At 57.4% G+C, this 13,781-nt stretch overlaps 1 protein-coding gene across 6 annotated transcripts in view; it reads right to left on the bottom strand.

The window, feature by feature from the left end:
• Nucleotides 1-13,781, bottom strand: part of OGDH (oxoglutarate dehydrogenase) — a 70,693-nt gene continuing 56,912 nt past the window's right edge. For 5 of the 6 annotated variants that reach the window (XM_036085227.2, XM_078059889.1, XM_078059888.1 and 2 more), the window contains 13 exons: nucleotides 7,946-8,125; nucleotides 7,468-7,620; nucleotides 7,153-7,255; nucleotides 6,910-7,038; nucleotides 6,587-6,737; nucleotides 6,265-6,392; nucleotides 5,992-6,170; nucleotides 5,537-5,608; nucleotides 5,007-5,135; nucleotides 4,495-4,567; nucleotides 1,371-1,534; nucleotides 1,104-1,258; nucleotides 1-1,027 (listed from right to left, as the gene is read on the bottom strand). In XM_036085227.2, coding sequence (XP_035941120.2) covers nucleotides 907-1,027; nucleotides 1,104-1,258; nucleotides 1,371-1,534; nucleotides 4,495-4,567; nucleotides 5,007-5,135; nucleotides 5,537-5,608; nucleotides 5,992-6,170; nucleotides 6,265-6,392; nucleotides 6,587-6,737; nucleotides 6,910-7,038; nucleotides 7,153-7,255; nucleotides 7,468-7,620; nucleotides 7,946-8,125 — 1,737 coding nt within the window. In that variant the 3' untranslated portion in view covers nucleotides 1-906. Of the gene's footprint in view, nucleotides 1,028-1,103; nucleotides 1,259-1,370; nucleotides 1,535-1,840; nucleotides 2,199-4,494; nucleotides 4,568-5,006; nucleotides 5,136-5,536; nucleotides 5,609-5,991; nucleotides 6,171-6,264; nucleotides 6,393-6,586; nucleotides 6,738-6,909; nucleotides 7,039-7,152; nucleotides 7,256-7,467; nucleotides 7,621-7,945; nucleotides 8,126-13,781 lie in introns of those variants that run through there. The other variant, XM_078059890.1, reaches the window with a different exon arrangement.

Below are 13,781 nucleotides of genomic sequence, written 5' to 3'. Positions count from 1 at the left end.
CCCGAGGGTAACTTCGTTTATGGGTCAAGCCAAATGCAATGCAAAGTTGTTTTGTTCTTTTTTTTTAACCAAAATAAATAAATCAGATCTGTTCCTGTGACGGGTGAGGGAAGCGACCGCTCTCCTCCAGCTGCCCGTCGGCCCTGGCACTCCTCTCCCCTCCTGACCGGCTCTGGCGTGGCGGCACAGAGAAGAACCCTTCCGCCTCCACGGTGTCGGAGTGGGCCGGCCGGGCGGGCGGGCGGGCGGGCAGCAGCCTGGCCTGAGCCCTGAGCCCCAGGTGGGTGAAGCCTGACGGCCCCCACACGTGGCCCGGGACCCTCTCGAGGGGTGGGAGTGGACACTGCAGAGAGCGGACCTGCCCTCTCTGTACCAGGCCGGGCGCAGGCCCCCTCCTGCCAGCCGCCCCAAGCAGTGCCGCGGTTCCGTGCGCAGGGAGAGCCCCACCAGAGCCCGGCCCACCCCGCGAAGTCCGGACAGCGACGGCTCCCTCCGAGGGGCCTGGGGCTCGGGCTGGGAAGAGGCGGCCACCTTGTCCAGGCGCAGCAGCCCCCGTGCTGGGCGACCCAGGACGGCCGGTACCTGGGAGGCCACACGAGGCTGGTCCTGCGGGGGCAGCGGGAGGGCTGGGGCACAGGTGACCCTCCCAGGACACCCGCAGGGGCTCCCTCTCCTCCTGCTCCCCGCGGCCTCCACGAAGGATGCTCGGCTGGACGGAAGTCACAGCGCCTGGGGGCCTCTGGTCTGGGGGGGGCAGCCAAGCACACGGGGGACAGCAGCCTAACGGGTACGCGGGCGAGGGGGGTGCGGTGCAGCGGATGGGCGGAGGTGTGGGCCGAGGCACCATTCTTTAGTTGAGAAGCGAGGGGCTGCCGTGGCTGCGGAGGGCAGTGGCCCAGGCAGCGTCTACGAGAAGTTCTTGAAGGCGTCCAGGTCGAAGGCCGTGTCCAGGAGGCGCTGCAGCTCCGTGAGGTGGGTCTTCTTGTTGCCGGTGGCTGGAGCGGCGGCGGGGTCCCGGCCGGCATACCTGAGGGGGTGACAGCGGGCGTGAGGGCCAAGCCACGGACGGCCCAGCCCCCGCGGCTCTCGGGGTCCCCACGCACCACACGGGCTTGGCACGGTTGATGGTGGTCCGCAGCCTGGGCTTCACGTAGTCGTAGTAGCCCTGGTTCTTGTGCTCCTCCTGGCACCAGCCCAGCTCGGCGTTGGGGTACTTCCGCACCTCCCGCAGCAGCAGGTCGAAGGGGAACGGGGAGAGCTGCGGACAGAGCGAGGGGCGCGGTCAGGAGGGAGCCAAGAGCGACCCCGGGGGGATGCTCCACAAGCTCTGAGGAGACTCGGGGCCCCGGCTGCGCACCGCCCACCCTCACCTGTTCGATCCTCGTGATGGCCACCTGCTCCGCCATGCCCCGTGCCTTCCGCTCCCGGGTGAGGTCATAGTACACCTTGCCCGTACAGAACAGAAGTCTCTTGACGTTTTCCGGGTTCTGGGCTGCAAGGCCATCTTCTGGGATGACCCGCTGGAAGTGGGTTCCTACGAGAGAATCCCCGCGGCCGGGGTTGTCTCAGGACTTGGTGGAGGACACCTGGGGTCCTCCCGCTGCTGCCGTGCACGAGCGGGGCCCCCAAGGCAGGGCCATGACACGGGCAGACACCACAACACGCAGCTGCCAATGTGCACCAGCCCCGGATGCCGCCGAATCCATCCAGGCCAAGAGAGCCTTGAGAAGCACAGGGTGCGCAGCGCACAGTAGGCCAAGGCCAGCTGCAGACCGCAAGTGATGCCAGTTCCTTCTTCCGAACAGCCCATCCCGGAAGTCCAGGGCAACGGAGTCTGATCCCTCTGCTCAGGCTCCCCCCGAGGTTACAAACACTGAAGCCTTCCGCACAGATCCCCACCGTCGGCGCCGGGCCCCACGAGGGGAACGAGCTGCCTTCCGGAAGCGACACCCAGCAAAGGGTCTCCCCTGGTGATGTGCACCCCCCCACACACGCACGTTCGTGCCACAGAGGGACACTGCCCCCACGGGATAAAGGCCAGATGTGAAAGGCCCACAGCAAACGTCATACTCAGTGGTGCGAGACTGAGCTTCTCCTCTAAGATCAGGAACAAGACTGGGAGGCTCACGTCACTGCTCGCATCCAGCCTCGCACTGGAAGTCCCAGCCAGAGCAGCTGGGGGAGAAGATAAAAGGCCTCTAAATTGGAAAGGAAGAGACAAAATTATCTGTGTGTGGATGACATGATCTCATATGTAGAAAACCCCAAAATTAGAATGAACGAACTCAGCAAAGTTGCGGGATAAAAAAATCAACACTCAGAGCGCAGATGCATTTCTGCACGCTAAGGACGACCGATCCAAACACAAATAAGAAACTCCATTTGCCACAGCATCAAAAGGAATAAAATACTGAAAAATAAACGAACACAGGGAAGACTTGCACACCGAAAACTGCAAGGCGTTGCTGGAAGAAATGAAAGACACAAGCCAACCGAACACCGTGTGTGTTCACCCGCGGGCAGGCCCACTGCTGCTATGATATCCACGGGCCCCAAAGTGGTCTACGGATTCAGTCCGACCAAAAGCCCAGTGACGTATTCTGCAGACATTGAGAAATCCATCCTAAAATTCATGGAATTGCAAAGGCCCCCGAATAGGCGGAGCGATCCTAGAACAGGAGAGCGAGGCTGCGGGAGGCCCGGTTCCCGACTTCAGAACCCGGCACGGAGATGTGCAGACCGCGGACACACAGCCCAGACCGTTCAGTGGGGAAAGAGAGGGAGTCTTCCCGGCGAACGCTGGGAAAACTGGACGTCCACGTGCAGGGAAGGACCCTCACGCCACACATGAAAATTAACCCAAAATGTGCTAAAGACTTCAACATACGAGCCACCATGATAAAACTCTTAGAAGAAAACAGGGCAAACGCTACACGACAGCGGATGTGGTAGTGATTTCCTGGAAGTGACGTCAACGGCGCCAGCAACAAGAGAGAAAAATAGACTTCATGGAATTTTAAACATTTTGTGCATCAAGAGACAACATATGGGGGGGTGGCACCTGGTGGCTCAGTCGTTAAGCATCTGCCTTCGGCTCAGGTCATGATCCCAGGGTCCTGGGACAGAGTCCCGCGTCAGGCTCCCTGCTCAGTGGGAAGCCTGCTTCTCCCTCTCCCTCTGCCGCTCCCCCTCACTCACTTGCTCGCTCTCTCCCTCTCTCACAAATCAATAAAATCTTTAAAAAAAAAAAAAAAGGAGAGTACACAGAATGGGAGAAAAGAGCTGCACATCATCTACCTGATGCTAGATTAGTATCCAACACATAGAAGAACTTCTAAAATCTAACAACAACACAAACAACCCGACAAAATCAAGCAAAGGACCCAACAGACACTTCTCCAAAGCAGATGCATGAGAAGAGGCTCACCATCACGCATCAGCAGGTAAATGCAGGCCAAAACCCCAAAAAGGGGTCCTACTTCATGGGCGGTAGGACGGCCGTTATAAACAAAAACCAAGGGCTGACACGGATGTGGAAAAGCTGGAACCCTCGCCAGTGTAGGTGGGGAAATAAAAAGGCACAGCTGCTGGGGAAAACAGTACAGAGGTTCCTCAAAAACCTAAAAACAGAATCACCGTGCGACCCCGCAGTTCCACCTCTGGGGATACGCCCAAACGAAGAGATATCCGCACGCCCACGCTCACAGCAGCATCGTTCACAGCCGCTCCAAAGTGGAAGCAACCAATGTCCACCGATGGACAGAGGCCGAGCGGTTCATCGACACGCTGGAATCTTCATCAGCCTTAAAGCGGGAAGGGGTCCTGACACCTGCTGCGACGTGGGGCAAGGAGCAGACACGGGGGGACACCTGCCGCCCACCCGCACATACACGCGGGGCCTCTGACAGCTGGGACCGGGGACAGAAAGTGGGAGCTCTGGAGGTGGCCGCAGAGCTGTGTGAGCGCGCTTAGTGCTCGTGAGCTGCACACGTAAAAACACCTGTGTTTTAACTTTTATGTGTATTTCACCGTAATAATGATAAATGGGAAAACGAACCAACCAAGGAGGGCTTCACCTTGCCTGATGACTAAGGGGGCTCCACGTCTGGGAGGAGGTGGGCTCCCCTGGCCCAGTGAGCCCGGGGACACGGGGCTGCTCCGTGCTGTGTCCGCGGCCTGCCGTCCAGGTGGGGACCTCAACGCTGTGGGCCTCACTGCATGCCCTCCGGGAGCAGCGGCCGGGCAGCGGGGGCACTGTGAGCTCAGACTTGCTTCCCCGCCTCTAAAGGAGGCCTGGGGCGCACCCAGGTGAAGGCCGCAGACGTGGGTGGGGCGCAAGACACACCTTCTAAGCACCTCACAAGCAAGCTCCGACCTGTGGGCTGCCGTGTTCACTGGTCTTCATCCAACTACTGAAACGGTGGCAAGGGCCACAGTGAGACGCTCAGGCACAGGCCCCAAGCCCCACAGAGCGGCAGCCTGCCCCACACCCACCTGAGAGCATCTCGTCGAAGCTGGTTCTGGCCTCGGGGTGCCGCAGCAAGGACTTGGGGGTGAAGATGATTAGCTGGAAGAGAAGCACAGGCCCGCGACGGATCAGGCCCCATGGGTTCTGGAAGGAAGCCCAGCAGCACGGCCCCTGCGTGTCTCCAGGCTGGGGACCTGGTACCGCGCTCTCAGCTCTGCGGGCTGGAGGGGCCGGGACGCTGCCGCTTCCCGTGCAACTGCATGTGCACTCCGCCAGGACGTGTCCCAGCCTGCTGAGCCCCGGTGCCCCTACCCTGGACCCGGGAGACAGAGCCCAGCCTCTCCGCGGGGTCCCCACCCAGGGCCGGGCTGTCTCGACCTGTGGGCCTTTCACACACACTTCTACTCACCATTCCACGCCCTGCCCGGGAGCCTGCTGGCTAGGACCCTGCGCAGCCCTCGTCCATGCTCGGCGCCCCACCGCCCACCACCCGCTCACATGGCCATCCTCCCACTGGGCAGGGACGCCCCCAACTGACCGGCTTCCGGAAGGGCAAGAGAATCTGACGCCGCAGCACGTGGAAGAAGTTGCCGGGAGTGGAGCAGTTGACAACAACCCAGTTGCAGTCATACAGCTGGTTTATGTCGAAGTTGGCTTCCTCCAGGTTCTGCAGCTCGAGGGAGAGGCCGGGGGCCGGCCGACTGAGCCCCTGCCGCGGGGCTGCCCCAGCTGCCACGGGGACCCCGGCAGGAGCTCACGCGGCGGGGTCTCTGTCCCACTCCATCCCTCCCGCTCTCTGAGAGCACAGCCACGCCTGGACCTCGGTTCTACCTAGAGCCCAGCCTGATTCGCTTTAGAGACCGAGTCCTGGTCACCCACTGAACCCGGCCCAGAGGTGCCCGAGTTCTTTCCTCTAAGACGTCTGCCCGAACCCGGTGCAGACAGCTGCTCCTCACGCGGCAGGAGGGGGACTCTCACTTCTGGGGGGCCAGCTGGAGCCGCCCACCCATCACCCCCCGAGGCCTGGGCGCGGAGCCACGGTGGCCGTGGGGTGGCCGCTCTGCTCACCGGCAGGACGTCCGGATCATCATTGCACATCTGCAGGAACCGCTCCGGCCGGGCGGAGGAATGTTCCGGGCCCTGGAACCACACACAAATTAGGTTCGGGAGCTCTGCAGAGGTGGGAGGTGCACTCGCCACATCTCTTCCTTAACGGACTCGGGTCACTTCTGGTCTGAAAAACGCCGAGTTGCACTGACCCCACTAGTGCTTCAACCCCCTGCCGTCCCCCAGAGCGTGGAGGGGCCCACAGCCTGGCTCTGCACGGTTTCCAACCCCCGGTCCTGAGACGGTCTCCCACGGGCCTCTGCAGCGAGGTGAGCAGGGGCGTCTGAGCCAGGGCAGCCTGTGCCGGCAGCCCTGCTCCTCACCAGAGGTGGAGCAGGACGGACACCCGCCCTCGGAGACGGGGGCGCACCACACTGCACCGCGCCAGCTTCTGGGGCCGGGGAGGGGGGGCTCACCATGCCCTCCATGCCATGGGGCAGCAGCAGCACGATGCCGTTCTGCCGGACCCACTTGGCCTGTCCCGGGCAGATGAACTGGTCGATGATGCACTGGGCCGTGTTGTGGAAGTCCCCAAACTGGGCCTCCCAGAGGACCAGGGCGTTGGGGCTGGCCATGGCAAAGCCCAGCTCAAAGCCTGCAGAGCGAGGAGGCGGGACAGGAGCAGAGTGAGTCAGGGGGCTGCGGCGGGCCGGGCGGCGGGGAGCAGGGCGGTGGGCCGGGGCACTCACCCAGGACCCCGTACTCGGACAGCGAGCTGTTGCACACAGTGTAGGGGGCCTGGTTGGGCCAGAGGTGGTTCATGGGGATGCAGGTCTTCTTGTCCACGTTCTGGTCGTGGAGCACGTGGTGGCGGTGGCTGAGGCGCAAGAGCACAGATCAGGAGGCACAGCGCCCGCGCTCCGCCCCGCCACGCAGACCCCAGAGGTGTGTCCACGTCAGAGCAGGGGAGGCTGCTTCCGGCCGACACGGGCTTCTCTCCTGAGAAACGCCGAAGCCCTCCCTCTCCGCCCGCTGCGCTTTGCGGTGCCGCCAGAACCCCGGGAGCGTTACCTGAAGGTGCCGCGCTCCACATCCTGGCCGCTCAGCCGGATGTGGATGCCCTCCTTCAGGAGCGAGCCGAAGGCCATGTACTCCGCCAGAGCCCAGTCCACGGTCCTGTTCTTCACCAGCTCCCCGCGGGTCTTCAGGATGCGGCTCAGCCCTGCGCAGACACGGTGCTCACCGGCCGCCCGCTCGTGACAGGAGCGGCGCCCCAGCGGCCCGGCCAGCAGCTGTGATGTCCCACCCTGTCCTCCACCATGGGGCCTGCCCCATGCTGGAGAGAAGTCCACGGACGTGGCCCAACACCTCCACAGCTCAGTGGGCGTCCTCACCTCCATGAATGGTGAAGTTCTCCACGGGCACGGAGCTGGCCACGTTCCCGATGTGCGTCAGGATGTCCTCCGTCAGGCCCGTGGAGGGGCAGGTCATGCTCCTCGGCTGCCCGTCCAGGGTGAAGAAGCCTAGGACAGGAGGACAAGCTGCCACACGGCCGCCACTCTTCCAGGAACCAACTGGGGCCCACAGGGGGTGTGGTGGGGCGTGGGAGAGGTGCCCAGGTGATGTCCCCGGCTCACCAGGCCAGGGGGAGTCCAGCCAGTGCTTGATGTGCAGGATCTTCTCGTCCTTAGACCTGGTGAAGGCCTCCTCACAGATCTTGTCGTACTTGGAGATCTCCTCCTGGAGGGTCGGGCACAGCACAGCCGTCGGGGGGCGCTCTGCACAGGCCCCCCGCGTGCACCACCACTCCGAGGCCGCGAGAAGCCCGCCGTGTTATCGTCTCTGCCCCTGCCTTCGTCGCCACATCTGCTGGCTGCAGGCCTGCTCGGAGTCGGAGCCCCGGCCCCGCCTGGCCTCTCTCTACCCCTCCCGAGCCAGAGCCGGGGACACACCTCGTACTCGGGCTGGTTGACCACGCCCTGGGACACCAGCAGCTCGGCATACTTCTGCAGCACGGGCTTCTGCTTGCGGATCTGCTTGTACATGAGCGGCTGCGTGAACATGGGCTCGTCCATCTCGTTGTGGCCGTTGCGCCGGTAACACACCTGGACACAGCAGGGACACGCCGGCGTCAGGGACCCAGCAGCACCTGCCCGCTCTCCTGCACAGCGCCCCAGTGTACCTCCTCTACCATCTAGACCTCCTTCGCAGCAGTCGCTGTTACAGGAGATGAAATGAGTGACTTGGGGACACCCTGGCACAAGACCCCAGGCTGGGGCCTCAGGAGCCCTGGGGAGGGGCAGCCAGGTGACCCCGGAAAGGCCCGTGGATGCTGGCAGGTGTGGGAGCCCGTGTGGGGAGCCATGGTGGTGAGCCTGCCCCCCCAGGGAGCCCGCCCCGCCTCCACGGCCACAGATGGAAGCCACTCACCAGGTCCACCACCACGTCCTTGTGGAAGGTGCTCCGCCACTCGGCTGCCACCTTGCACACGTACATGACGGCCTCTGGGTCGTCCGAGTTCACGTGGAAAATGGGGGCATTCACAACGCGGGCCACGTCAGTGGGGTAGGGCGAGGAGCGGGCCATGCGCGGGTCCGTGGTGAAGCCAATCTGCAAGGGACATGCTGCTGGGCGGGGCTGGGCGCTGGCGGTGGGGGGTGGGGTGGAGCGCCACTAGCTGGTGGCCACCCGACCAAGCCTGCCCTCCTAAGTCCCCAAGTGGCTATTCAGGTTTTAGTTTTAGTTTTTTTAATTTTAAGATAATTTATTCATTTGACAGAGAGAGAGTGCTCAAGCAGGGGCAGAGGGAAAGACAGAAGCAGGCTCCCTGAGCAGGGAGCCTGACTCAGGATTCGATCCCAGGACCCTGAGATCACGATCTGAGCCAAAGGCAGATGTTTAACTGACTGAGCCACCCAGGCGCCCCTGGGTTTTTGTTTTTTTATTGTTTTGTTGTTTCCTATTCTGCAAATAAATTTCATACATGTTCAACACATACAGTTTAGAAGACAGTATAAAAATACAAAGTTAATTTAAACAAAGTTACGTGTCTTTCCACTAGCTACAGTGTAAATATTTTGATGTTTTTTTTGCCCATGTACATGTAATACATATTTAAAACTTTGGACGCTGTTCTGTAACTCAGCAGTTTGTTCACTTAACATGATGAGCTAACATTATGAGCACTGTTTCTTGGAAAGGCAAATTTAAGGCCTTCATGATAGTCCTTACTCTGTCGAGGTCCTAAAAAGTCTACATTCCTAATTTTGTAACCTGCACTTCCTGTTGATGTCTACGGAACACCCCACACCACACACACTTGGTAATACCACAGTGGTCACGCCTGAGCTCCCGGAACATGACCCACTTCTGCTGCGGCGGGGCCTTCGCGGCCCGAACGACACACACGATCTTCTTGGGCTTGTCGCTACTTCACAGTTTTGATACAATTTCAGACTTGAGAAAGTTGAAAGAATAACACAAAGAATTCCCACAGAGTCTTTACTCAGATTTGCCACCTGTCACTTGTTTCCTTTTGCGGTCCACGCTCTTCCTCCCCGGCCGTGCAGGGCTAAGTTGCAGGGAGTCCGCATTTGCTAAAACAGGGACGTTCCCTGACCAGCCTGACCAATTCCACGTCCCAGCGTGGGTCACCTGACCCACTGTCTCCACACACGCTCTGTCTGCCTCGTGACGCCCGCCCGACCTTTCTGCCCCGGCCCAGTGTCCAATCCAACACCCTGTGCCCTCTCTCGTCTCCCTTAATCTGGAAGACTGCCCGCCTCCCTTGGTTTTCACGGCACTGGCGTCCGTCCGCTCCCCGTTGGTGGACACATTCCCACCCAGGTTTGCTCCAGCGAACCCTGAGCGCACCCGGGAAGGGAGCACTGAGCCGCAGGCCGCCGCCGCCAGCGGACTGCTCTCGGCCGTGGGGGCCCTCGCGCTCCGGCCAGCAGCAGGTGCGTGCCCCGTACCGCCTCGCCCCGACTCTGACCACTTCTCCGGGGTATTAAATGTTTTCAGATTACACAGCACTGCTTCCTGTGACTTTGCCAAAACGTGCGCCAAGACTTCTGGTGTCGGACACGTGGCTTCCTTCCTACTTTTCAAAGTAGTACAATTATGGTTTTGACAAACACAGACAAATCTCGAGCATCTGACAAGCTTCCTCAGGAGAGAATTTCAGAAGGTTAAATCCTAGGCGCGGTCTCAGAGCAACGGGGGGAGCGTCAGGAAAGCAGCACCTCTTCTGCTACAGATGTCATGGGCCTGACCCCCACAGCAGGTCATGATCTGCGGCGTCCAGGTCGGTGAAGAGATTAAAGATAACTCGAGCAGAACCGGAGCTCTGACGAAGTCCGGGAATTCTAACCGCTTTTACGTCATCTCTTGAACACACTGCCTGAAGAACAGGTCAGAAACGGTCAGGAACCGACGAGAACGTTAAAGAACGATGTACCGGGGAGAATTCTGATGAACACGTCTTGAACAATCTCATCGTCCCATCCGCGTCTCCTCATTTAGGGAAACGAGTGTAGGGAACTGTGAGCAGGTGGTCACGATATGCACGTTGTTTCTAGAACCTCATGGGACGTGTACTGCTTTGACAAGACCTCGGTCCGCTGGCCGCCCTCCAAATATCCACCGCCGCTACCAACTTGTATGTTTTGGAGCACGTGTGGATGTGCGCGCACACGTGTGGACACAGGGAGATAGGCGTGTGCACACACTGCTCTCTACTTTCCTCTGCCTAATAGAGCTGGTGGATCATTCAACAGTCTTCTAAATAGTTTCACTGCAGTTAACTCACACGGTGCCTACTTACAGGCCAGGCACTATTCTGAGCATTTTATATACATTGATTTTCATGAGTTAATTCATTTAAGTCTTGTAACACACGTATGGGTACACCGTAAATTATTTAACCAGCTCCCTATTGACCTAGTGATGAAAATTCTGATTTCTGGTCTCGGTGCAGCAGTGAGGTCTTCAAAGACAGCTCTGGGTGGACATCCGGCAGGGTGTACCAGTGCGAAGACCCCACTAAGTGGAGCTGCTGGTGTGAGCGCCAGAGACCCCAAAGCCAAATGGTTTACTCTCGTCATCCCTGGCTGGGGCCCCGTCTCCTCCAACCCTGAAGCTGGTCCCCGGCTGGAGCCGATCTGACTGCTGGAAGGTCTTCCTGTCACTCAGCCGAGGTCTGCTTTCTGGTGGCTGTTACCCACTCTGCCAGCACACTCCTGCGACATGAATCCCTGATTCTGGTAAAACAGCTCTCATGCTCCCAGGGGTCTTCCGGCTTCTTGGGTCACTCCTGGTATGGCAGCTTCCAGACCCTGTGCCATCCTGCGACACTCGTCCCCGGACACGGTCTCACTTAAGTGCCACCAAAATGCGTCACATTCTGTCACGAGAAGCTCGACAAACCCACGGCTCACCTACACTGTATTTGTGTCATGTGGTCCTTATACTGGAATGTTATTAAGTGTTACATTGCAAAGAAGGAAGGTTTCAAATCAGTGATCTAAGAAACCAGAGAGAGGAGGCTAAATTAAATCCAAAGCAAGTAGAAGGAAAGGGCTAACAAAGAGCAGAAATCAACGACTAAAAAACAGGGAAATGCAGAAAACGCAACGAAACCAGAGCTGTTCCTCTGAAAGGAATGGCAAATCTACAGCCAGACCAACTACAAAAAAAAGAGAAAAGACCTGAATTATCAGGATCAGGAGCGAGAGAAGGGCCCTCAGTACAGACTCTAAGAACAGAACATTACAGACTCCTGGACCATAAATTCTACCACTTAAAGAAGTCACCAGAGCCACTCAAGAACAAACGGGTCACCTGGATAGTCTTATATTTACTAAAGAAATTGAATTTATACTTAAAACAAATGTTCTCATAGGGACTTCCACTTCTGCAAGATGAAGATGAGCTTTTCCCTATTCCTCCTGCCAAGGGCAGCTAGAAACCCAGGACGTCATACGCAGGACAAACACGACACTCTGACGGCAGACAGAAGAAGGCAGACCAGCCAGGGACCTCAGGCTCCGAGGAACGACTCAGTGACAGGTCCCAGCACTGTCTGTCCCCTCCCGTGCCCCAGCCTGGGCGCTAGAGAGGCGGGAAGCGCAGACACACCAGCAGGAACAGACGAGGAAAAGCCAGAGGACCAAGAACAAGACCCTGAAAATACAGTATTTCTTTTTTCTAAAAATTAATACTGTTCTATTTTTGAGGTTTTTGAATTTTAAATTATTTATTTATTCTAAAGTAATCTCTACCCCAACGTAGGGCTCGGACTCCTGACCCTGAGATCGAGAGTCGCATGCTCTGCCCACTGAGCCACCCAGGCGCCCCTAGGAGCCAACATTCTTAGATTAATAACTACCCTGCCAGCTCACGACCTTCCCCACCCCCACCAACAAAGGCTGGGGTGGGGGGCCAGGCCAGCGGCAATGAGCTGATTAGGCACCCACCCCTCCCTGGTGCCAGGGGAGGGCACGTGCGGAGCAGCACCAGAGCCCCTGTGCCGCCCTGCCTGCCCTCCCCTCCCTGGGTCATGGAAGATACGGGTGGGGAACCTGGACTCCCACCCCCAACTGAGATGCCCAGGAGGTGAGTCCCAACAGAAGATTTAAGTGAGATCTGAGTCTCGACACAAAGCCCAAGATGTCCTGGTTTCATCTGAAAACCAACAACCGGAAAAACCTCAGGTTGAATGAGAAAAGCAATCATCAGAAGCCAACACCAAGATGACACGGATGTTAGAATTATCTGACAAAGACATTAAAAAAGATGTCATAAAAATGCTTCGATGAAAATTATGAACATGCCTGAAACACATGAAAAAATAAAAACTCTCAGCAAAGACATAAAAGAAACGAGAGTGAAGTGAAAAGTTTAGAACTGAAAAATAAAAAAATGCTGGGGGCATCCGGGTGGCTCAGGCGGTTGAGCGTCCCATTCTTGATTTTGGGTCAGGTCACGATCTCAGCGTCAGGAGACTGAGCCCTGCCTCAGGCTCTGTGCTGAGTGTAGGAGTCTGCTTGAGATTCTCTCTTCCTCCCTCTGCCCCTCCACCCTACTCGTGCTCTCTCTCTCTCTAAGAAACAAAAACAAAAAACTGGGGGGAAAAACCTGAATGGAGCTCTCTACAGCAGAACGGGGGCAGAGAGGAAAGAACCCGTGACCTTGAGGTCACCCCGAATCTCAACAAATGGAGAGGCTGACGGGAATGGGAGGCTGTAGCAACAGGTCTAATGCTGGTGCCACTGGAGACCCAGAAACAGGAGACGTGGGGCTGAGTAAATATCTGTAATAAGAAATGGCGTCTGTAGGAGTAAATGCAGCCGAGGTGAGGAACTGTCCTCTGAAAACTGTACCATGTTGATGAAAGAAACTGAAGACGACACAGACGAATGGAAAGACGCACCATGCTCATGGATTGGAGGAATTAACATTAAAGTGTCCACACTGCCCAAAGCAATCTACAGATTCAACACAATCCCTACCAAAACACCAGGGGCATTTTTACACAGAAATAGAGCAACAAATCCTAAAATGTACATGGAACCACGAGACCATGAGTAGCCACAGCTGCACTGAGGAGGAAGAACAGACCTGGAGGTGTCACGCTGCCTGACTGCAAACGATCCTGCAGAGTCGCAGTAACCCAACCAGCGTGGTGCTGGCGCAAGAACGCACCCACCGATGGTACAGAACCCGTGCCTACGTGGCCAATTAAGTTATGAAAAAGGAGCCAAAAATATACAATGAGGAAAGCACAGTCTCTTCCCCAAGTGGCGTTGGGAAAACTGGACGGCCACGTGCACAAGAATGAGACTGGACCACATTCTTACACCACACACAAAAATAAACTCAAAACGGATTAAAGACTTGAACGTAAGACCTCTTACTCCCAGAAGAAAACACAGGCATAATAAGCTCCTGGACATCAGTCTTCATGATTTTTGGGATCTGACACCAAAAGCAAAGATAAACCAGTGGGATTATGTCAAACTAAAAAGCTTCTGCACAGCAAAGGAAACGATTAACGACGAAAAGGCAGCCTATGGGATGGGAAAAAATATCTGCAAATTGTATGTCTGATTAGGGATTCATATCCAAAATATATGAAGAACTGATACAACTCAGTAAAAACCAAACAATCCAATTAAAAAATAGGCAGAGGTCCCGAATAGACACTTTTCCAAAGAAGACATCCAGATGCCCAAAAGACACCTGAAAAGATGCTCCACATCACTCA

This window comes from Halichoerus grypus, chromosome 12 (genome assembly GCF_964656455.1).
Source record: "Halichoerus grypus chromosome 12, mHalGry1.hap1.1, whole genome shotgun sequence".
In the NCBI taxonomy this organism is placed as follows: domain Eukaryota; kingdom Metazoa; phylum Chordata; class Mammalia; order Carnivora; family Phocidae; genus Halichoerus; species Halichoerus grypus.
This window is presented reverse-complemented; position numbering and strand designations above follow the sequence as displayed.